The 21,894-nt window shown below is 51.3% G+C and overlaps 1 protein-coding gene and 1 long non-coding RNA gene across 16 annotated transcripts in view; one reads left to right on the forward strand and one right to left on the reverse strand.

The window, feature by feature from the left end:
* CYTH1 (cytohesin 1) overlaps positions 1-14,317 on the forward strand; it is a 75,600-nt gene extending 61,283 nt beyond the window's left edge. For 11 of the 15 annotated variants that reach the window (XM_060395834.1, XM_042256269.1, XM_042256272.1 and 8 more), the window contains 6 exons: positions 42-190; positions 569-681; positions 5,870-5,948; positions 9,483-9,554; positions 10,432-10,586; positions 12,435-14,317. In XM_060395834.1, the coding sequence (XP_060251817.1) occupies positions 42-190; positions 569-681; positions 5,870-5,948; positions 9,483-9,554; positions 10,432-10,586; positions 12,435-12,513 (647 nt within the window). In that variant the 3' untranslated portion in view covers positions 12,514-14,317. The remainder of the gene's footprint in view (positions 1-41; positions 191-568; positions 682-5,869; positions 5,949-9,482; positions 9,555-10,431; positions 10,587-12,434) is intronic. The other 4 variants (XM_060395831.1, XM_042256268.2, XM_060395830.1 and 1 more) reach the window with 2 other exon arrangements.
* Positions 14,318-16,551: 2,234 nt separating this feature from the next.
* On the reverse strand, positions 16,552-19,845 carry LOC121820648 (uncharacterized). Its single transcript, XR_006061283.1, has 2 exons — positions 19,715-19,845; positions 16,552-16,935 (listed from the first exon to the last, which is right to left on the reverse strand). It is a non-coding gene; the product is annotated as an uncharacterized LOC121820648 (long non-coding RNA).
* Positions 19,846-21,894: the final 2,049 nt, after the last annotated feature.

Here is a 21,894-nt window from a genome sequence, read left to right on the forward strand (position 1 = left end):
TGGTGGGATGTTTCTGACTGGATTTTGTTTTTCCCTTTTAGACACTTGTTACGTCCTCTCATTTGCCATTATCATGTTGAACACCAGCCTGCATAACCCCAATGTCAAAGATAAGCCCACCGTGGAGAGGTTCATAGCCATGAATCGAGGCATCAACGATGGGGGAGACCTGCCCGAGGAGCTGCTCCGGGTGAGCTCAGCTCTCCTTCAAGGCCATGGGCTCAGGCGATGCTGATGGACGTGGGGTTAATCCAGTGTCTGCTCGGACCATCCACTCAGCTACATAAATTGCATTAAGAAACTAGTAGCGAGGCCCAGCGAGGAATCAGTTGGGGAGAGTGATCTGTGACTCTGAGACCTAAGGCTCAAGTGGAGGTCAGGCTGCTCTCGCATCTCTCTTGCTCCCTGGCTAGGCCTCTGTCTCTTTTGTCTCTGGGCACTGAAGGCAGAGGGGTTCTGGTGCCACCAGTGCACAGCACGCAGTGGTGCTTGTTGCACGAGTGACGGAAAAGGCGGGGGGAGAGGTCTTTCTAGGATCGGAGACATGCAGCGTCATCTTTTCTTCCAGAATCTGTATGAGAGCATAAAAAATGAACCCTTTAAAATCCCCGAAGATGATGGGAATGACCTCACCCACACTTTTTTCAACCCAGACCGAGAAGGCTGGCTATTGAAGCTCGGTAAGTGATGCCCTCTGGGTCAGGGCTCCTTACAGACGCTTAGAAAGGACGTGTGTGTGCACACCCGGGCATGCACTATGGGGAAAGGGGGTTTGGTACAGGAGGCTCTAAGAAGAGACTTTGGTATGAGTTCCTACTGTTCTAACAGAATTGCCTCCCAGAAGACAGTGAAGGCATGGCCAGCGCCCCACGGGACACACAGACTCCTGGGGACAGACTTGCCCACATAAATATTGCCCACGGGTATTTGCGCTCCACGTTTCCTCTCTGGGGTGGATTGAGGAGGGTTCGTTTTCAAGGCGGTTCCCCGAGGACCTCGTCCTTTTCCCTCCCCAGCCCCCCTGACCACTGGGAGGGTGGCCAGCTGTGCCCATCTCTCTACTTCCCATCACAAGTTTGTGCCCAGTGCTCCCGCCTCCCCCACCCCCAGTGCATCATCACCTCCTTCTGCATCTGGCTCCCCACAGGCAGCATGCATGGCAAACCCAGGGCCCTGGCTGCAGCGCAATCCACGGCACTCTTACTCATTCTTGGGCGCTGGTTTTTTTCCCCCCCCTCCTTTCCAATCCAGATCAGCCACATTAATGATTTTGTTCATTCAGAAAAACTAAAAATTGCTCCTGTTCCCTCTGCCAAAAGTGAGCTGGTATTGCTGAGCTGTGTGGCCATGATCTGCCATCAGAGGGACAGGCGTGACCAAAAGGACCAGTAGGTTTTTACGCACACTCATCTGCACCTGTGACTGTTTCATTGACAGTTTCAGCATGCAGAGAGAGCCCCCAGACATAATGATGCTAATTTTTGGCCACTGAGAGGGCACATTCCTCTGTTCTCTTTTCCCTTGGCCTTTTGATGGGTTCCTGCATTCTCAGAAGGTGTCATTGGAATGATCCTCCTGTCACCATTCCAGCTGTAGGTCCCAGTGAGATTAGAAGTCCTTATTATACTCTAGGCTATTACTGACACATCTGGGAAGTGCTGAAATGGAATCTTCAATTTTTGTCTCGTTCAGGAGGATTTGTATCCCCTTTTAAAATCCTAAGTCCTTGTGTTTATACATAATGACTTAATTCATAAATTCTCCTTAAAGCACTGCCTCACTGATCAGAGTTTTTAATGTCTCTCAAATTGGTCAGCATACCGTATATATTTAAGCCAGAAGGATCTTTGAAGGCAAGGCTCTAAAATTACTTACCCCAGAGGCAGCCACTCTACTCTGCGTCCTGATTGCTAAGTGGACAGAGTTAAAAGGAAACCTGCTGGAAATGTTAAGAAGTATATCCAAGTTTGGGTTTGCTTTCCCCTCCAGTGAGATTTGTTTAAATGCTAATACTAAGTGTTAGCTTTGACAGCCCGGATACTAAATTTAGAGCAGTACGAAGATTATCTTGGTTCTTACACCATGATGACATGTAAATTCATGAGACATCCCATATTTTTAAAGAAGAAAAAAATTTAACTAAATGTGAAACTCATTTTTAGGTCATTGCATTACTTTTTCTGAACCTCCACCAAACCCTCCTAAACTCTCCCTGTCGTGTTTTCATCGTAGCACACTTAGAATCACCCCTTCATGTGTGTGCCACGGAAGGCGGGCCTTCCGGCCGTCTGTGGTTGTGTGTGTATGTCTGTGTACGCACATGGCTGTAAGAATGTGTATTCTTGTGTGTACACATATGTACTTATGTATTCACAGGCTTGTGAGTGTGCATTTTCACACAACACTTTAAAAAGGAGTAGCCGTCCCAAGAGAGACGTTTAATTTTTCCCAAAGTGATCTTCACTGTGTTTGCTCTGGATTCTGGATATAGTAATAAATGTCAGCTCGGTGAGAACTGATCGGTGGCATCTTTGGGGCCAGGATTTGGGTGGTGCCTCAGATCTTGCCTTTACCAGGTAGGGCATGGCGGACGAGGCAGGCCCCTTATTCCCACGCCCGACGGCGGCGTTTGCCCCGTGGCTGTTTTTATGTCCCCATCCCCCACCCCGGCAGACATGAATGACTAATACAGTGCACCTTAAGATTAAGGAGTCGGGTTTAATTTCTTTGTTTTAATTTTCTTTTCTCCCTCATTTGTATGTTTCCATGATTTTGGCTCTCCTTTTCCTTGCCCCAAACTCCAGGAGGTATGTAATCCCCTCAACCCTGCTCGCTCGCTCTGCCCAGGCCACTGTAATCGCTGCAGCATTTTCTTATTTTTGTTATTTTTGGTTATTTTGTTTTTTAATTGCTGGTGGTAGTGTTAATGCTGCTTCTAACTTAACCATACAGTCCCTCGGGAACTGGTCAGGCTTGGGGGTGTGGAGGGATTTTCATCTTTCCCTGGTAGAGGTGGTGCACGGTGTGTCCAACAGCTGGGCCCAGATGTGGAATAATTTGACCTTTCCTGAGGGCAGTAGTGTAAGAAAACACAGTAAGAGCGGGTCTATAAAAGCAAGCAAAGCAGCCACTGGATTCTCTCTTGGACTTTATTGGTCAGGCGGATGCTATATTGTTGATTCAAATTGGCACCTATGAATTTCCGAGATTTCTCAAATGGAGAAAAGGAGGAGGAGAAGGAAGTGACTCCCACGGCCGTGTGCTTCTGGCACACCTCCCATGACCGGAGAAGCAAACTAGGAAAAGAATTAAGTTAGACAACGTAGGACATTTGCCTTTGCATGAAAAAGGGAAATGATGTTTCTTAAACTCAGAATGAGGCCAAGTAAGGTTTTAAAAAAAAGAAGACAAAAACCCCAAAACCCCTTCTTGAAGGCCTTCCGTTTAATTTCCTGTTTGGGGGGAGGGCATTACAACCTCGGCTCTGTTTTTTATGTTTTGTTTTTATCCCGCCTCTCTTTCAATGAGTCATCGTTTAGACCCCCAAATTGGCCTCTTAGTTATGTCGCTGGTGTCTGCCCTCCCCTTGCTGGTTTCGGGGCACATGTTTTCCAGATGAGGAGTCCCTGGATGTCTGCTCCAGAGGCGCTTGAGCAGAGCCACACAGGAAAGAACGGCCCCAACACTGATGTGTATAAAACGTTTTGGGGCCTTGTCAGGTGGTTCCCAGCTCCCGGGGAGCCAGAGTCAGGCCTTTGTATCTATGGGGTGGAGGCCCGCGGGCTGGGTAGTGGTCCTGTGAGTTCCTCAGGGACTGTCTTAGGTGCGCGCAGCGGTCTGTCTGCTTGTTTCATGTCTGTTTTCCTTCCAACATAATATGTGCCCCTGGGACCGCGCGATGCTCCATGGTAGGAGCTCGTTAACGCAGCAGGTCGTTGGGAAATAGCCAGGCTTTCATCGCCAGGGAGAGGCTTTGTCCGGCTTTGCTTTCTGTCCTAGATTTCCTCCTGTCTACCTCCTTTTGGCATCTGACCCCTCTTCCACAACCTCCCAAGATCCGAGGGCCCCCGGGGTGGTCCTGTGAAGGGAGCGCACGGCAGTGGGCGTGGGCTGAGGTGTCCTGTGGGGGGTGCCCCACGTGGGGTGCAGGTCCAAGAGGCAGAAGAGCCATTTCCTCAGATGCTGACGGGGGCGGGCTTCCTTTTCACAGCGAATCAGCTCAAGTTCTAAGTATATCCTTGTCTTCCTTCTCCTTATTTATTTTGGTTCTGCCCAGCCTCTCCCATTTCCTCATGCATGTCATATTTCCATCCATGGTTTTCCTGATTCATGCCCTAGGGCCTCAGGGGCCAGAAGCACGTGCTCACAGAAGCTGGCAGTCGCTACTGGGGAGAGAGTCAGTCTTTGCTTGACACCAGCACGGGACAGGGGATGCGGGGTGGGGGGCGTAGCCCGTGCTGGCTTACGGCCAAGCTCCTTCCCTAACCAAGGTCTGTGCCATTGAGAAACCTCGGCAGTTCACGATCAGTCGCTTAACCTCTCAGAGTTTGGGCACCCAAGCAGAGCCGTGCCAGGAGCCCAGAAGTCGGGTAGCCCTCAGAGTTGCTGCCGGGACCTGTGCTGGACCCTTTATTTCTGGGACAGGATTTGCATTGCTCCAGCAAGCAGATCCTTTGAGGAAACCAGGAGTGAGGGCGAAGCCACATCCTGGAAGCTGGAGACGCTCCCTCTGAAGCCCCTGCTCGTCTGTTGAGGGTGAGGGGCAAGCGAGGAAGCATGACTGGGGTCATTGGGTTCACACGTTGTGGCCCTTGCTTTCTGTGAGGATCGGAGAAGCAGTGCTCTCTGTAGGTCACATTGGCAGAGAGCGCACCTCCTGTCCAGGGCAGCACGAGGTGTTTGTGAAACGGCCTGCATATCTTAACCACGTGAAGGCCTTTCATTTGGTTGGTATTCAGAAAACTTTTCCTGGACCCAGTGTGCATTGAGGAGAACGACTGCTCAGAGTCGGGCTGAGAACAGGGTGTGCCTTCCCTCGCCAAGGTCACGGTGGTTTCCCTTCCTTCACGTCGTCTCAGGACAACATCATGACTCTGATGTTTCCTTCGATTGAGCAACATTTAAAAGGACTGAGGGCACCTCCACCAGCTCACCGCCACCCCTGAGAGCTCACTCGGCTCATGGCTTCCTCCTCCAGTTATTATTGTTTCAAGCTTCTGGTGAGAAGTCCACAGTTGAATAGGTACCTCAGCCTACCAGTGGATTCTTCCCTGTTCCAGGAATCCTGCTTTGTCCCACCCAGGACTCTGGGGGAATTTAGGACACTGGCCCAGAAACCTAAAAAGCCAGAGTAGAAACATACTACCATCAAGAAGGTGGGCTAAAAGGTGAAACTGCAGGACTGTGGGTTCCTTGCTCCAGGAAGACTGGATTTGATTGTAAGGGGATTAAGATGTCGTACTTCCCAGTTCTTCTCCTGCCCTCTTCTGATAAAACCCTGGGCTGGTGGACTGGCAGTGTAGTGTGGCCAGGGGGCTGACCCTCTCCCCTCCTCTGTGTGCGCCCATTTCCACTGCATCCATAGGCTTCTGCTGATGCTTCTCTGGTTCATCACTGTCCCGGCTCCCTCCCCAGCCCGTGCGCTCATCTGCTGTCCTGATGTCATCTGCAGGGGGCCACCCGACTTGCTTGCTCTGCTTGTTCCCACAGACTTTCACACTGTGAAAGGTGCTTCTGTTTTGGCTCTGTGTCTCGTTACTGATGTAAATCTGCCATGGTCTCAGTGTCCTCCTGGCGCCCTGCCTTCGCTTCCTCATCCCGCACCCTGGCCCGTGGACTCCTATCCAATACGCATCTCTCTTTGCTCTCCAGGTGGCAGGGTAAAGACCTGGAAAAGACGCTGGTTCATTCTGACTGACAACTGCCTTTACTACTTTGAATACACGACGGTGAGCGCCTGCTCGTCGGCTGGGACAAGGGGTGGGCCAGGCCTTGTGGTTAAGCAGCTCTAATCAGATAAGATTGGAGGAGGTGGGGCGACAGTCAGATGCTGCATCTTAGGGCGGGAGAAGAGTCTAAGTGAAGTGGGAGGGCTACGAGGGGTCTCAAAACTGGGGCATGGGTGTGGTGTGCAGCGTCTGGCCACAGGAACCATACTTCAGAGCCAGTGTCCAATTTTCAACTGGGACAGCTGGTGCCTGGCTGGGAGACAGTGGCAGAGAACGTCATACATGGCATTAGAAAGGGGGCATGGAGCCCAGCTAATGAGTTTGGATTCATGGCCAGGAGAGAGTCTGTGGCCCCACTGAAAGGGAGACAGAGGTAATTGTGATTTGGAGGAGGCGCATCTGTGGCAGCTGGAGTACTGAAGCACTTGATTTAGAAGGAACGGCCAAAGGGCACACTGTGTAACAGGGGAAAAGAAAGCAAACGGAATGGGGGAGCTGCAGACTACCTGGAGTCTTAAGGAGCTGGCCTTCACCTAAATTGAAAAGTTTGTTGGTTTTTATTCAGTGGGAATGAAGTTGTAACACAATACAAATACTTGTTACATACAAGTCCCATTTGTAACAAGACCTATGAGCATAAAGATTGTACAGTAAAACCTTTTCTGAAGCTCCCTGTAACAGAGCCCCCAGGAGGCCTGGCAGGTTGGTGGGCTCAGATTGGAGCCCTCTCAGACAGGCTTCCCACGGCTGGGCGCCCTTGTTTCTGCCCTGTTCCTGGGCATCGGGAGAGGAAACACATACTGCTGGCAGCACTGGAGGGTGTCTTGCCTAAATCAGGGCAGTTGAGATCCTCCTGCGAGAAGGAGGGTTTTAGAAGTGTCTTGTGTGATATAGGCGGGGCGCCATGGGACAGGAGTCCCGGCAGTGTCTGTGTGACGCTCAGTGGGAGCCGGGAGGCAGGTCCACGCCTGGCCCTTTGCAGCTTGGGGGTAAGCAGGTTCCTCCGTGTCCCGCACGGTGGTTCTTCAGCTGGTAGACAGCGTGTGGATGTGGCTTCTCACCTGGGAGTGAGAGTCCTGACAGTGTCAGCTGGTGGCTCAGCTACTCAGCAGTTTCCAAGGAAGACGGACCAGGATTTTGCATGTGACGGGCTAAACTCCTGCCACAGAAGTTCTGCAGCGAAAATCCCTTCAAACGTGAAAGTAATGTATTTCAAATACCAAAAACAGTACAAACATTTTTTTCACCCCATCAAAGTACCACTATGAACAATTTGGTAAATTTCCTTTTGTTTTGCCCCTGTTCCCCCGACATGTATTGCCCTTTTTCTTCTAGACTGATGACATCTCTAAATTGTTGTTTAGATCTTTTTTCACTGGTCTCTGGGTTAAAATGAACTCAATACAGGCATCTCAGCAGTGCACCCCTAGGTCCCCTGTAGTCTCAGTGGTAGTGCAGTGAGATTCTAGAATCTTGTGGTTCTTGAAATGATGCCGACCATGCTGGTGTTACCTGAATTCAGTCTAGCAGTGCATCAGCATTTTATCAGGCAGTGGGAACCAGAGAAAACTTTCCCAAAGATGCTGACGGGGGAGCCTCGGGCTTAAGATGGTAGGTGGAGACGTCCTCATGGAATTACCTAATAAAGAGGGAAAATCTAGTAGAAATAAGTGGGAACAAAGCAGCCGGATAAGGAAAAGGCAGAACTCAGTCAGCACGCTTCCTATTTGGCAGAAGGGCCCTTGCTGTGCGGCCAGGCACGACTAACCCCAGACCTCCCCGCCCCGTGCCCAAGTCTGGGAGAAGCAAACTCAGTAGGAGTTCTTCCCTTTACCCCTTTGGATGGAGGAGTAGAGAGGGTAGAAACCAGGGAAAAGTGGAAAAACAGGACTCACTATATCAGTAAAAGCTCCAAGTGTGTGTTCATGTGAGAAGACTGTCCGTGGAGGGTCTGCAGTACACGTCAGCTCCAACACAGGCTGGATACCAGCAGCCTCAGGGGAGAGTCAGGGCTCAGGGTGGCTGAGGAGGGCGCTCCCTCCACTCACTCCTCTCCTGAGGGTCTGAAGTGGCCAGAATACAAAATATCCAACCCTCCAGAAGTTTCAGGCTAAAAACAAATAAGAATCAAAACTGCATATTCAAAATATAGCTATACAATTGTGGAATTATAACTTATTAACAAATAAGTTAAAACTTTAAGGCATGATTAGCTAGAAATGTTGGAGAAGGCAATGGCAACCCACTCCAGTGTTCTTGCCTGGAGAATCCCAGGGACAGCCTGGTGGGCTGCCATCTATGGGGTCGCAGAGTCGGACACGACTAGAGCGATTTAGCAGCAGCAGCCAGAAATGTAATTCCTGTTCTGGAGAAAAGGCTTGAGACAGCCCCAGAGATTGAAAGATAAGCATTAAAGCAGTTAGTGGGACTTCCCTGGTGATCCAGTGGTTTAGACTCCAGGCTCCCAGTGCAGGGGGCCTGGGTTCAATCCCTGGTCAGGGAACTAGATCTCACCTGCTGCAACTAAGAGTTCACATGCCACGACTAAAGATCCTGCGTGCTGCAACTAAGATCTGGTGCAGCCAAATAAATAAAATATGGGGGGGGGGTGGGAAAGAGAGCTAACAGGTGAGAATGCTCCCAGTGCCAGAATACTAGGACCTGGAAATGCAAAGACAGGTCATGAGATTATAGCCCTGAAAAGGAGAAAGAAACCTGAGTCTGCAGATCAAAAGGGTGCACATGGTATTTTAGGAACATTTGCTCCAGGAAGTGTGGCATGGCCCAGTTAAACTGTTGACCTTGGAACACAGTCTGTGGCCATTGGTGTCTGGACATTTGAGAGAGGAGGTGAAGGCTGCTGGTCAGGTGCCAGCAGGTGTGGGAGTGGCCTTGGCTGAGATGGAAAGCCCTGCAGGAGGGCTAGTCGGGGGTGAGGGGACACGGGGCTCTGTTCTGGACAGGAGTCTCTGTTCCTGGACAGGGGCGCCTTTTTGGTCCAGGTGGCGTTGTCAGGCAGGCAGTGTCTCTTTGAGGATCCTACAGCCTGGAGCAGGAAGACGGGACCAGAGGTAGTGATAAGGTAGTGACATGTGATGCAGCTGTAGTCCAGATGTTGGCGCAGAACCGGGGCCACCCACGGCAAGACTGGGGCTTCCTAGCTTTGCTGACACTAGAACTGAGGCTTGAAAGATGAGTTAGGCAAAGAAGCAAGAAGTTTTTGTGTGAAAGGGACTTGCACGTTCCCCACTGGAAGGCCACCCACAGCTCTTGTCACACTCATGCTTTCAGAGCATCTGCGGAAGCACCTCTTCCAAAGGCCTCTCTGCTGTAGGGGTTCGTCTGTGATGTGCTGACAACACCCACATGTTTCTTGACCCTGTTCTCGTCTTAGAACATAGGGTGTGGGCTCCAGCGCTGATTTGTGGGCTTCAGGTCATGGGGGCACAGAGGTCAGGCTGAGCCACTGTGTGAAGGCAACAGGACAGGGGTCCGGAAGCCGAGCGGTGAGGTCTCTCTCCATCTCTCGTGCAGGACAAGGAGCCCCGGGGAATTATTCCGCTAGAGAATCTGAGCATCCGGGAGGTGGAAGACTCCAAAAAACCAGTGAGTATTTTTGATGAGCTGCTTCAGGGGGACAGAAGAGATGGTCGTAGCAACTGTTTAACACAAGATGAAGTCACAAAGGTTTACCGTTGACCTTGGGCAACACGGTTAGGGCTGCGCAGGTCCCCTTACAAGCATATTGTTCTCAGTGGCAACTGCTGCAGTAGAGTACTGTCTGTGCTGGGCCGAGTCCTTGGAGGCTGAGCCCCTGCTGCATAGACGGAGGCCACCTGTCAGTCAGACGTGGTCTCTTAATGTGCAGAAGGTTGGTGCTCACCCCCGTCTTACTCCAGGGCCAAGGACTTCAAAAAACTCCAAAAGTACTAATTTAGTTTAGCCTAACTTTAAAATTATCTTTACAGGTAAGGCAAAGGTGAAAGCAACTAAATAGTGTCCTTCTTTCTGTCCGTCTGCTTTAGTGTCACTTTCTAACTATCACATGAGGTGTAGGATTGTCCTGCCTTAAAAGGCTTTAGCAAGCTCTCATGATTGGGCCACTTATTTTATGATCTTCAGATGGCTTATAAATATTTTTCCTTTGTTTTGGATTGTTGTATTGCTGACTTGGCTGTAAAAGGCATTCAGTTACCTGCAGGTATCTCCATATTTTCTATACCTTAGGAGTAGAGCTAACGTGTATCTGCTTGGTATCTTTGCTAGTAAGACCTATTTATATACAATGTATGTTCTCCAGGATTCCATTTTTAGGCTACTCTTTTCCAAAGGAAATGTATGTTTCCTATATTTTATGAAAGTCAGAATAAAGAAATTAACTTTTTTTTTTTAAATAAAAATTGGAAAATAACCTTTTTTTCCCCCCCTTGGTCAGCAGCTTTCTTAGATCTTTATCACTCGCTCTCTCTTTCTTAATTCTCAGAACTGCTTTGAACTTTACATCCCCGACAATAAAGACCAAGTGATTAAGGCCTGTAAGACGGAGGCTGATGGGCGCGTGGTTGAGGGCAACCACACAGTCTACCGTATCTCGGCCCCAACCCCCGAGGAGAAGGAGGACTGGATCAAGTGCATCAAGTAGGTGACACGTGACAGCTTGGACCTTGCGTCTCAGATAGTCACGCCCCAGCTGCCTGTGTGCGGCCCGCCCCACCTCAGCACCCCTTGTGCTCAATCCAGAGTGGGTAGTTTGGTGACTTTTCACTGGGTCCCTGGATTCTTGACCCTTGGACATTTTTAAGAGAGTACCTCACGTGTCGGTTTCTCAAGAGCAGCTCCTGGCCCCACGGAGGGGACTGGTGAGCAGGCTTACATGCACAGACGCCACTGGCCGGACTGGCCTTCTCATGTCTTTGGAAGCAGATCGCATCTTCATGGTGACAGTTCAGCAGAAATTGTAACCATTCCCTTTTATAATTCCTTAATCCTGCGAGACGCTGTTGTCCCATTTACAGATGGGCAAACTGAGGCCTATTGAGGATAAATGGTAAACGCTTGTCGAAGTCATGTGGCAATGATCCAGGGTCATAAAGCAGAGCCCCACTCTCCCCATTGAGCTGGGAAGAAGAGAAGGTCTGGGGGAAGGCAGGTGTAAACAGATTCTCAGATCCAGGGCTCTTCCTGGTCCCTGCTCTGCCTGTCACTGACTTTATCACAGGGGAGGTATCCTGCTGCAGCCCCTCTTCTCCACTCCCCCCGGGGCTTCTGCGAACCCTGTCCCCCCCACCGTCATGCCCACTGCCCATCACCATGCTTGTCTCCATGGCTCCTCCTCCTGGGAGCACGTCCTCACTCTCGCCACTGGTGCTGCGTTCCTCAGGCGTGACCCAGCCGTCTCCCGGGTGTCCCCGGGGCCGGAGTGAGGGTGGCCGCGGGGGGCACACCTGCATGTGCAGCTGGGCGGGGCCTCCAGACCTGAGCATGTCGCGTGTCCCGTGGCGCCCCTGGGGGCTGGTCCACCCAGGAAGCTGAGGTGGACTCCTTGCCCTGATGCCCCGAAGACGGAAGCAGGATTCCCTCCCGACCTCTCCACGTGGTCAGGCCTCTCCACATGGCAGAGTCCCTTGGGACATGTCCCGGCCCTGTCCAGGTCCTGCCTCCCATGCACATGTCCTCTCTGTGAACAGGGCCGGGTCAGCTCACAGGAGCCATTGTGCGCCTGGTCATGTGCAGAGTCCGCAGTCACATGGGCTTGGGACAAGCCCGGAAACTGTCGGCACTTGGAATACCACTTCTCTGGAAAAGCAAATGAAACTTCAAGCTGTGGATCACAGCTCGCTTGAAAGTGGAGAATGACTGGTATAAAGGGGCAGCAGGGAGCCCTGGCCTGCCGTCACTGCCTGTGCAGGTGCCTCTGGGGCCAGTGTGGGGGCTGCCCGGGCGCTCTCCCCACCGGGCTGTGGATGCCGGGCAGTCCACTGGCCGCTGCTCAGGCCCCTGCTGCCCAGTGACGGGTCTTGGCTGTTGAGCTGGTGCACTTGGGGACTCAGAAGTTGCTCAGTACAGACTGCGGCTGCCAGCCAGGTGCACCACATGCCAGGTGACACACAGGGTATGTGGCAGTTACTGCTCCAGACGGATGCCAGTGTCATCACAGAACTGAAGCATCGCGATGGTTTCCCTGAGTCAGAGCACAGCTGTGAGGTGTGGAGGACTCCTGAACTTAAATTGATTCATTGGTTAAAACAGGCAACAAGCGCCCCACAGTTACCTTGTTACCTGTACCTCATTTCCCTCAAGACTTGTCTTTTGCGCCACGTGTGGGTCCAGTGAAGGCTTATGCCACAACGTGGCCTTTACAAGGACGGTCAGGCGGCTGAGGGGAGTGTGTGGGCACGGCTGCCACTAGGAAGCCCTGGCCTGGGGTTGTATCTCCTGTTCCTCTTCCTCGGTCCCCGCTGATTTCTCTCCTTTTCTGTGCTGCAGGGCGGCCATCAGCAGGGACCCTTTCTACGAGATGCTGGCCGCACGGAAGAAGAAAGTGTCCTCCACGAAAAGACACTGAGTCTGCACAGCCAGCGGGGCCCACATGCCCGGCGAGTGCTTCCCAGCCAGTGAGGCCCAGGGTGGCTGCCGAGCCTCCAACAGAGTGGGAGCGTCTGGCCAGGCATCACCCTGAATTCCTAGAGACTAGCTTCAGCTTTTGCTAATTTTTTTAAGTGGGAGAAGGGTAGGTGGTCACCCCTGAGGAAGGGGGCCTGACGCCTTCACACTTGGCTTTTGAGCCTTTCTCTCTAAAAAAGAACAGAGCTCCTGTAGGCCAGGCCACCCCCCACAGGTCTCTGCTCAGCGGGTCTGAGAGCAGAGCTCAGAGCCGACCGTTTACCTCTCGGTTATTCCCTGGGAAGAAGCCTTCAACCCTGCACCATAAATACGTGTATCTGTATCTTATTATATGTTAAGGAAAAAGGGGGAATGGAAGAGAAGCCACATACTATAAAGATATATTTTTGTTTTTTAAAGAAAGAGAGAAAGTAGAGCTGTCCAGATGCGTTCTGTCCCATGTGCTTCGGGAAGCTTCTCCCTGGAGAAGTTCTCTGGACCACTGCTGCAGGTGTCAGCCCAGGGCAGGGGCTGGGCAGACTGCCTCCCCGTGCTCATGGGGGCTTGACTGGGTGGGAGAGGGGGTGGCGAGAGGGTGGAGGGGGCCACGCGTCGAGGACAGCCTCGGGGTCTGCAGGGCAGCGCCAGCCACTCCAGTCAGTGCTTGCCTTTCCTGGTGCTTGGGGAGCACTGCCGGGAGAAGGGAGTCCGCCTGCCGCCTGCGCTCTTCTTTCTCTTCCAGGATTCATTCTTGTCGGGCTTTAAAATAGAAAGTCAGCATCTTTCCTTGAGCTACATACCTAATAACCAAAACTGTGAGGAAGGCAGTCCCATCAGAGGTTCTGGGATGACCTGTTTCTTATTTGGTTTTTCTTCCTTCTGCCCCTACGCTCCAGTCCTCGTTTTAGAGGAAGGAGCAGGTCTGACCCGATCACCTGAGGGCTTCAGCCTTCTCTGCCTCAGAACTGGCCCTCACCTGGACCACGCCGTGGGTTTAGTGGTGGCCCTCGGAGGGGAGCAGGCCTTCACCTGCGCGGCAGGGTCAGGGCGGGGGGAGCCAGGGGGTGAGGGCTCGGCCCCGCTCCTGACGCATGGCCGGAAGGAGCCGCAGCCACCGCTCTCCTGCTGTTCTCAGGGACTCTCATCCGGGCCCAGCACCCAGTCCAGGCAGAGCAGGGCCGGCCGGGCCGTCGTCGCCAGACACCTCCCAGGCTGTGTGACCCCGACTCCTCCAACTTCTTCCAGGCAGGCTCGCATCTCTGGAAATAGCTTTGGTAAAGGGCAGTTGGGGGGCTTTCTGGGCCCCACCTTTGTGTCGGTCCTCCCTGGAGTGGCTTCAAGCGTTTTAATGCTGGAGCTTGTGAAGGTGACAGAAGGGGGTCCAGGCTGGTAACCTGACCTTTCTGGGTGAGAGAGCCAGAGCGGGGCCACCGGGATCCAGGGAGTCTGGGCCGGTGCCGGAGCCCCTCTGGTGATCTGAGTCCTTGGCCCGGGTTCTCGTGAACATTACTTAGACAGAGAGGCACCTGGATCAGTATTAGTCTATTTATCAGAGGTGTAAATAATCCATGTATAGTTTTTCTCCTTTTAGATTATTTTGTATTTGTTTTAAAAAAAAGTTTTGTCAAAATATAAAGAAATGACTGAAAGTTGTTGACAGGGTTTTTAAAAAATTATAATTATTATTCCAATTTCTTTTTGTTTGTTTTTTGCATTGTAAACTAGCGCCAAGGAACTGCAGCAAATAAACTCCACACCTGCCCAAAGCCCTTTGTCACCTGTGGCATTGCTTCTCGCCCGATGGGGCCCTGAGAGGGAAGGGGCCTGTCCACTGCGCTCGTGAGGGTGGGTGTGTCGCCTGAACCTCACCCAGGCCAGGTCTAGTGACGGTAAAGACCGGAAGTGGGGAGGATGGTGCTGTCTTCCGTAAAAGAACCGAGCAAGAAAGATGAGTAGCCTAGTGATTTCCCCCCTTTTGTGGAAGCAGAAACCAGTGTCAGACATTGACTTTATTTTCTTTTATTAATTTTTATTGGTTATAGTTGCTTTATAATGATGTGTCAGTTTCTGCTGTACAATAGAGTGAATCAAAGGGCATCAGCGAAGTGCACCCCTTCTTTTCCAGATTTCCTTCCCACTTAGGGAACCGCAGAACACTGAGTAGAGCTCCCTGTGCTATACAGCCGGTCCTCATTAGTTACTTGTTCCATACATAGTGGCGCGTCTGTGTCAACCCCAGTCTCTCAGTTCATCCCAGCCTTCCTTCCCCTGCTTGGTGTGTGCGTATCTAGATTCCACATACAAACAGTATTATATAGTACTTGTTTTTCTCTTTCTGAATTACTTCATTCTCTATGACAGTCTCTCCAGACATCAACTTTTATTAAGATCAAGGAATGTGCCTTCAGCCTTAATAATACCTTTTCAGTATCATTTCAGTTTCCAGATGTGCCTCCATAATGCCAGGGAAGAGTCACAGTGAGGTAGAACCCAAAAGCCCAGAAGATACTCAGCATAGCATCACAGGGTAAGGAGACGGACAAGCCCTAGCCTGTCCCCTTGGCTGGTGGCTCACCAGAAAGCACCGTGTAGAGTTAGCGTGTAGTTCAGCAGTTCATTCCCAGGCATCTGCCCAAGAGAACTGCAAACATGTCCCACAGAAGCTTGCACTGGAATGTTTATAGCCACATAATTCACAGTGGCCAGAAGGTGGAAACGATACAGATGTCCATCACCTGAAGAATAGATAAGTGAACTTTGGTGGGTTCCTACAGTGGAATATCACGCAGCCATGAAAAGGAATGAAGTTGGGATTCGTGTTATGACATGGCTGAACCCTGAAAGCATGCTGCGTGAAAGAAGCCCGACACAAAAGCTCATGGTGTATATGATTCTGTTTATATGCAGTGTCTTTAAAAGGCAAATCTGTGGAGAGAGAAGGTGGGTTGGTGGTTGTCAGAGGCTGGTGATGCCAGGAAAACGGGAGTGACTGCCCATGGGTACAGGGTTTCTTTTGAGGGTGTTGAAAATATTTGTTGATAGTTGCACAACATTGCAAATGCACTAAAACTCACTGAATTGTACACTTTAAACGGGTGAATTCTGGACTTCCCCAGTAGTCCAGTGGTTAAGAATCTGCCTACCAATACAGGGGACACGGGTTCAATCCCTAGTCCGGGAAGATCCTACATGCTGCAGAGCAACTCAACCCCATGGGCCACAACTGCTGAACCCTAGAGCCCATGCTCTGCTGCAAGAGAAGCCACCACAGCGAGAAGCTCTGACACCACAGCCCCCACACACTGCAGCTAGAGAAAGCCCGTGTGCAGCAAAAGGCCCAGCGCAGGCAAAAGTAAAACAATTTTAAAAATAAAAGGGTGAATTCTTGGTAAGTGAATTAGATCTCAATTTTAGAACAGCAGCAGTGAGTAAATGCCATCACTTCCTGTGGTTCTGAAAGTGTGGTTCCCTGGACAGCATTTCCAGCAGCATCTGGGGGTGGGTTAGAAGTACAGGTTCTCAGGCGCCTGCCACACCCACTGAATTGGAGCCTGCTGTGCTAGGACCTGTGGAGAAGACAGTGGCACCCCACTCCAGTTCTCTTGCCTGGAAAATCCCGTGGATGGAGAAGCCTGGTGGGCTGCAGTCCATGGGGTTTGCTAAGAGTCGGACACGACTGAGCGACTTCACTTTCACTTCCCATTTTCATGCATTGGAGAAGGAAATGGCAACCCACTCAAGTGTTCTTGCCGGAGAATCCCAGGGACGGGGGAGCCTAGTGGGCTGCCATCTCTGGGGTCGCACAGAGTCGGATACGACTGAACCTACTTAGCAGCAGCAGCAGTGCTAGGACCTGACACGGTTTAACAAGTTCTCCAGGTGCTTTTGGCGCCCAGGACTGTTTGAGAATACTGCCTTAAACAACCACCCTGATTCTTTTTGTCACCAGACTGAGGTTTGGCTGCTCATTGGTCAAGTATCCAATGTTGAGAGACAAGTGTTGATTACAAAGAAAGATGGCTTTATTGAGGAAGCCAGCAATCCTGCAGAGAAAGTGGACTCGTCCCAAAGAACCCATTTCCCCTTGTCAGTCAGGGGCGAGAGCTTCTAAGGGGGAGTTTCCAGGGTACACACGTGGGGTTGGGGGGCCACGTGCAGAACAGCACAGACAGCCCCAGCAGTCATCTCGAGACGTCTCATGGGGTGATCTGATCAGTGTCACCTTGATTACTTTAAGTTCAGTTACTCTTCACATCCGGGGTCAGTTTGTTCCCGTTTCCTTAAGGCCACTTCTTGGACTTGTGCAAGGCGGAGCAGCTTCTGTCACGTCTGCAGTCCGATCATCATGTTGTTAACAACTTCCTCCTGGTTGGGGTTTCAGTGTCTGTAAAACAGCCAAAGGGATATTACTGAGGATGTTACCTCCAGCCCTTGATGAGAAACTAAAGGCATTTTGTTTAATGACTGTTATTTTGTCTTGTTGACTGTTTTCCTCTGTTTCTGCATTTTCTCATTTCTCTGATTAAATTTATTCTTTGGCTAAAGTTTTTCCAGACAAGGGGCAGGTGGAGGATGTGAGGGTTGGGGGGGGGGGGGGCGGTGTCTCTCCAGGGAAGGCCTCGTAGATTCCTGATCAGTTACACTTCCTTCTCTTCTGTCTTAGGCAGACATGTGTACATACGTATATACACATCAGGTTTAGTGAAGTATAATTCTGAACCATATAATTCATCCATTTAACAGTTCAGTAGGTTTGGTGTATTCACCAAGTCATTCAGCCATTAACCATCAATTTTGGAATATATTCGTTGTCCCCAAACAAACTCTGTTGTTCCGATTAGCATCCTCTCATCCCCCTGCAGCCCTAGGCAGACCCTCATTTCAGCCTCTGGGGACTTACTCTCCTGGACATCTCACACAATTGGAGTCCTACGCGGTGTAGTCCTCTGTCTGCTCTCACCCACCACCGCTTTCAAGGTCCAGTGGTGGTGTAGGTTGTCAGTACTTCATTCTCTTTTAGTACTGATGTCCCATTTTATGGCCGTACCCCATCTTTATTCATTCATCTGTTGATGGGTATTGAGTAAATTCCACTCTTGGGCTGCTGTGGACAGTAGAACCATGAGCATTCACGTGCAGGTTTTGTGAGCATCGCTGGCGTTTTTGGCAGCTTGTCCTGTTGCATCTGCATCTTCGTCCTCAGCTGAGGGCCTGCCTCCACTCCCTCCGCTCAGCTTTGATGGACGAATCTAGGCTCACCTCCCTCTCCGCCACCTCAACGTCAGGCTCTTTCACTGGCCCCTCTGCCCACCCACCGCCTGCTGACACGCCAAAGGACTAGCCTCTAGTGTTCACAAACGCCTGGGTAGGTGACCAGTCACATGGTTGCACCCGCTAACCAGCTGAGGCCCCAAAATGTGCCTCTTGTCCCTCCCCACTTCCCCTCCTGTTGGGCCTGTGCCCCCGGGGCGTCCCATGCATACGCAGTGTGTTGTACCTGAGCTCATGCTCTGATCGCCCCAGGAGGGCGCCTTGTCAACACGACCCCCTGGACTTAGCCTCACTGGTGATTCTTGCCTGAGTGCTCTGCACACACTCATCTCTACTCTGGTGGCTGCAAAATGATGAGCCCCACCTCCAGCACCCCCTTGAGTGACCGGTTGGCCTCAGCATCCTGACTGTGAGGAGTCCTTCTTTTGCACACCTGTTAATGGTGTGGATGCACAGATTCCTGTTTCCAGAGCTCTGTAACATACTACTGTCCTTAGTGAGTCTAATGTTCAAAATGTCCCCAGTTTGGCCAGTGGGAGCCCTATCCATTGGCTCCATGTCCCGTGACATGACCTGATATACCCTGCATTTTCTTAGCACTGATGTCTTTCCTGGCATCACAATGATGAGGTGATGTCTTCTGGATCACCTCATACCCACCCTTGCTCAGTTCCAGGGTCAGCCATTTCTCCAGGGGCCCCCAGTTCCTTTTAGAGGCCAAGACTTGGCCTCTAGGCGTGCCCATTGCTACTGAGGTGTCTTCATCTCTTTGCCCTTTCAGTGAACAGGGCTGGAAAACATGCACGTGGATACACATGGACCACATGGATACTGCACACTCTAGGGCAGGTACACATACATGCAACAGGACGTACCTCACTGGGCTAAGGATGAGTGAATCGGGTGATGCATATTAAAAAAAAAAAAAAAAAAAAAACAGCTCTTAGCCTAGTGCCTGGACCTGGAACTCAGTTTCATCACCATTATTTTAATTATTTTTGAAAACTATGGAATCCTTTGCTGATCCTTTGCATGCTATGCATGAAATCCCAGTTTGGGGTCCAGAGCAAGGGGCCAGCTGACTCACCCGCTCCCTCCAAGCAGGTGGACAGCTGCGCCAAACAGTTCTGCTTAAAACATGCTGTCTGGGGGTTCTCTGGTGGCTCAGCATTAAAGATCTGTCTGCCAACGCAGACGATATGTGTCCAATCCCCAGTCCGGGAAGATCCCACATGCCCCGAAGCAACTAAGCCCCATGAGCCACAGCTAAAGAGCCTAGTAGCCTAGTGCCCTTGATCCCATGCTCTGCAACAAGAGAAGCCACTGCAATGAGAAGCCTTCGCACCGAAACAGAGAGTAGTCTCTACTCGATGCAACTAGAGAAAGCCTGAGCCCAGCAACAAAGACCAGCAGAGCCAAAACTAAAAAAAAATTATTTAGAAAAAAGTGATGCGTGGACACACCAAGCAGCTGCCCATTTGTACTGCAGAACATCAGACCCCTCCCCAAGGGCGCCAAAAGGAACCTTGGTGGAAAGGAAAGTCTGTGAGGCGAGGATCACATGTGAGTGGTAAATGCTGCCATGTCTTTTCTTTCGTAGGTTGTTTGAGTATAGGCACAGCAAGCAAAGCACGGGGCCAGCCCACAACTCCAGGCTGCCTGACACCCTGGACCCTGCCTCTCTGTTCCGGGGAGGTCCTTGTCTCACTCACATTACGGAACCGCGGTCCCCTCTCTGGAGGGTCTTGACTCGAATGTAGACAGGCCAGCAGCAGCCCTATCATCAGGCCTTGCTGTGAAGTATGTCTCTCTCCTTTCCTGCCAAGGGTTCTGCTAAATCTTCATGGTTTAGATCAATTCCAGCTTCTACCTGGAGTGAGATGTTTACTAACCTGGTTAACACGAGCGATCCACTGTGTGTGACCTGATCCACTGCGTGGAAGACAGTAGAAAACGTTGGCCCCATTAGCCACAGATGGTCACGTGACTCAGGCACCAGAACTCGAGTTCTGTACTGAGAGAGGCCTGCTGCCGGACTAGCCTTATCTTCCTCAATCCAACCTTCCTCTTGGTTTACCACACTGTATCACGTGGAATCAACTTTCTGCTCTTGGTTTAGATCTTTGTACAAACTCAGTGGAAGCAAATCTATTTATATTTCCTGATGCTTCAGGATTCTGCTTAGCATCTTCCTGGCCAGCATCCTTAGGGTCACATCATCACTGTGATCACATCAATCACATCATGACTGTGATTGTCATACCCAGTCTCTTCTGATCTTAATGCTCTTAAGCAAGACGTAATTGCAATTTATTGAGCACCTGTGTCCTGGCCTTTTTACTTCTTTACTATCCCTGTGAAAGTCGCTCAGTTCTGTCTGACTCTCTGTGACCCCAATGGACTGTAGCCCCCCAGCTCCTCTGTTGATGGGATTCTCCAGGCAAGAATACTGGAGTGGGTTGCCATGCCCTTCTCCAGGGGATCTTCCTGATTTAGGGATCAAACCCAGGTTTCCTGCATTGCAGATTCTTTACCATCTGAGCCACCAGGGAGGTCCCTGACTACCACCTAAAAAAATTAGCATCCTGCCAGGTGATAACATGTGCTCCTGGGTGTTGCTTGAACAGATTTATGACCTGCCAGTTTGGGCCATGTGGCCAGCGTCCTTTCCTGCAGCCTCTCCATCTCTGCAGGTGTCTAGAGCACACAGCACCTCCTGGACCTAGTGCTTGGCACTCCCTTGCAGGTGGTCTATTCACTTTCCTCTGGTGGCCTGGGTGAGCCCAGCCCCACCTCACTTCAAGCCTGTTGCTGCCCCTCTGGGCAGCTCCACTTTCTTCCTCCAGGATTCTGGACCTGCTTGTCTCCCACTCTTGGCTCTTTCTTGCCCCTTTCCTGGTTCCTTCCTCCCTCCAGCCTCTGGATTCTTAGCCCGGTTCTCAGGGACCGTCTGTCTCCCGGCTCCTCAAGCCGCTCTGCCTTCTGCTTGCAAGTTCCCCCATCTCCCTCATCCTGGGATGCTTCTGTTCATCCCTAAAGTCCCAACTGGGCCCCTCCCCACCTCATCCTCAGGAGTCCTCCCAGCCTTCATCCCAAATTCCCTACCACTCCCTGGACTCTCCTTGTCGTGATTCACATCATGCTGACTCTTTCTTTTCTGTTTGGAAAGTAACGCTCTTAATTGTGCTGCTTGCCGAGTTTCCCGTGATGACACTGAATTTTAATTTCACAGCGGTTTGTCTCTCAACCTAGGCAAAATCCACGGGCACTTTCCTCACTTTGTGCTCTCAAAACAGGCTCCAGAGGGTGGGGAGGGGAGTGCTGCCTGGTCCTACAGCAGCTTGGTGATTTCAGACTGGCTGAGTCTCAGGCCAGCACCAGAGGCCCCTCTGGAAGCTCTCCGGGGGCTTCTCCCATCGTTCAGGGCTTGATTTTACCTGGGGTGGGGGGCCATCTAGCTCTTACACCCTGCTTTCAATGGGCTCTGCTTCCCTCGCTGCCACGATCTCTATAGGGGCCACACTCTCTGCAGGCTGACCTCAGCCTTTGGACACTGGTGGGCTCTGAGGGTGAGTATCTGTGCAGGCCAGCCTGTCTGCTTCAGCACCGTCTCCCTAGCCATCAGCAGAATGTGGTCCCTCTAAAGAGATCACCCTGTATCGAGGCGGGTGGGGTAGATAGACCCTCCTTTCAGCAGCCACGTGGACCTGACACCACGATGGGGGATGTTTGCTCAGGTGCAGCCAACGAGGGTTCCAAGAGTGTCACATTTTCAGCCAGTCTCTCCTGCAGGCATCAAGTGCCCCTGTCTGAAGGCTCCCTGAGCATCTTCTAGGAATCAAAGCTGCATCTCTGTTTTCTGAATCGGGGTGAAGATACTACCCCCTGTTGAGAACGCCGAACTTCATGCATCAGCCCCTTCCACAAGAGAAACTGTTATTTCTTCACAGAGAAAGGTCACATCTGGGAAAAGTTTTTGTATCTGTATCACCCAGAGCCTACAGAGAAGTGGTTCTTACTACCTGTGGGCCTTGGGCCCTTCTTTGAAGCTGATACATTCTAGGGATGGTCT

The sequence above is a fragment of the Ovis aries genome, chromosome 11 (genome assembly GCF_016772045.2).
Source record: "Ovis aries strain OAR_USU_Benz2616 breed Rambouillet chromosome 11, ARS-UI_Ramb_v3.0, whole genome shotgun sequence".
In the NCBI taxonomy this organism is placed as follows: domain Eukaryota; kingdom Metazoa; phylum Chordata; class Mammalia; order Artiodactyla; family Bovidae; genus Ovis; species Ovis aries.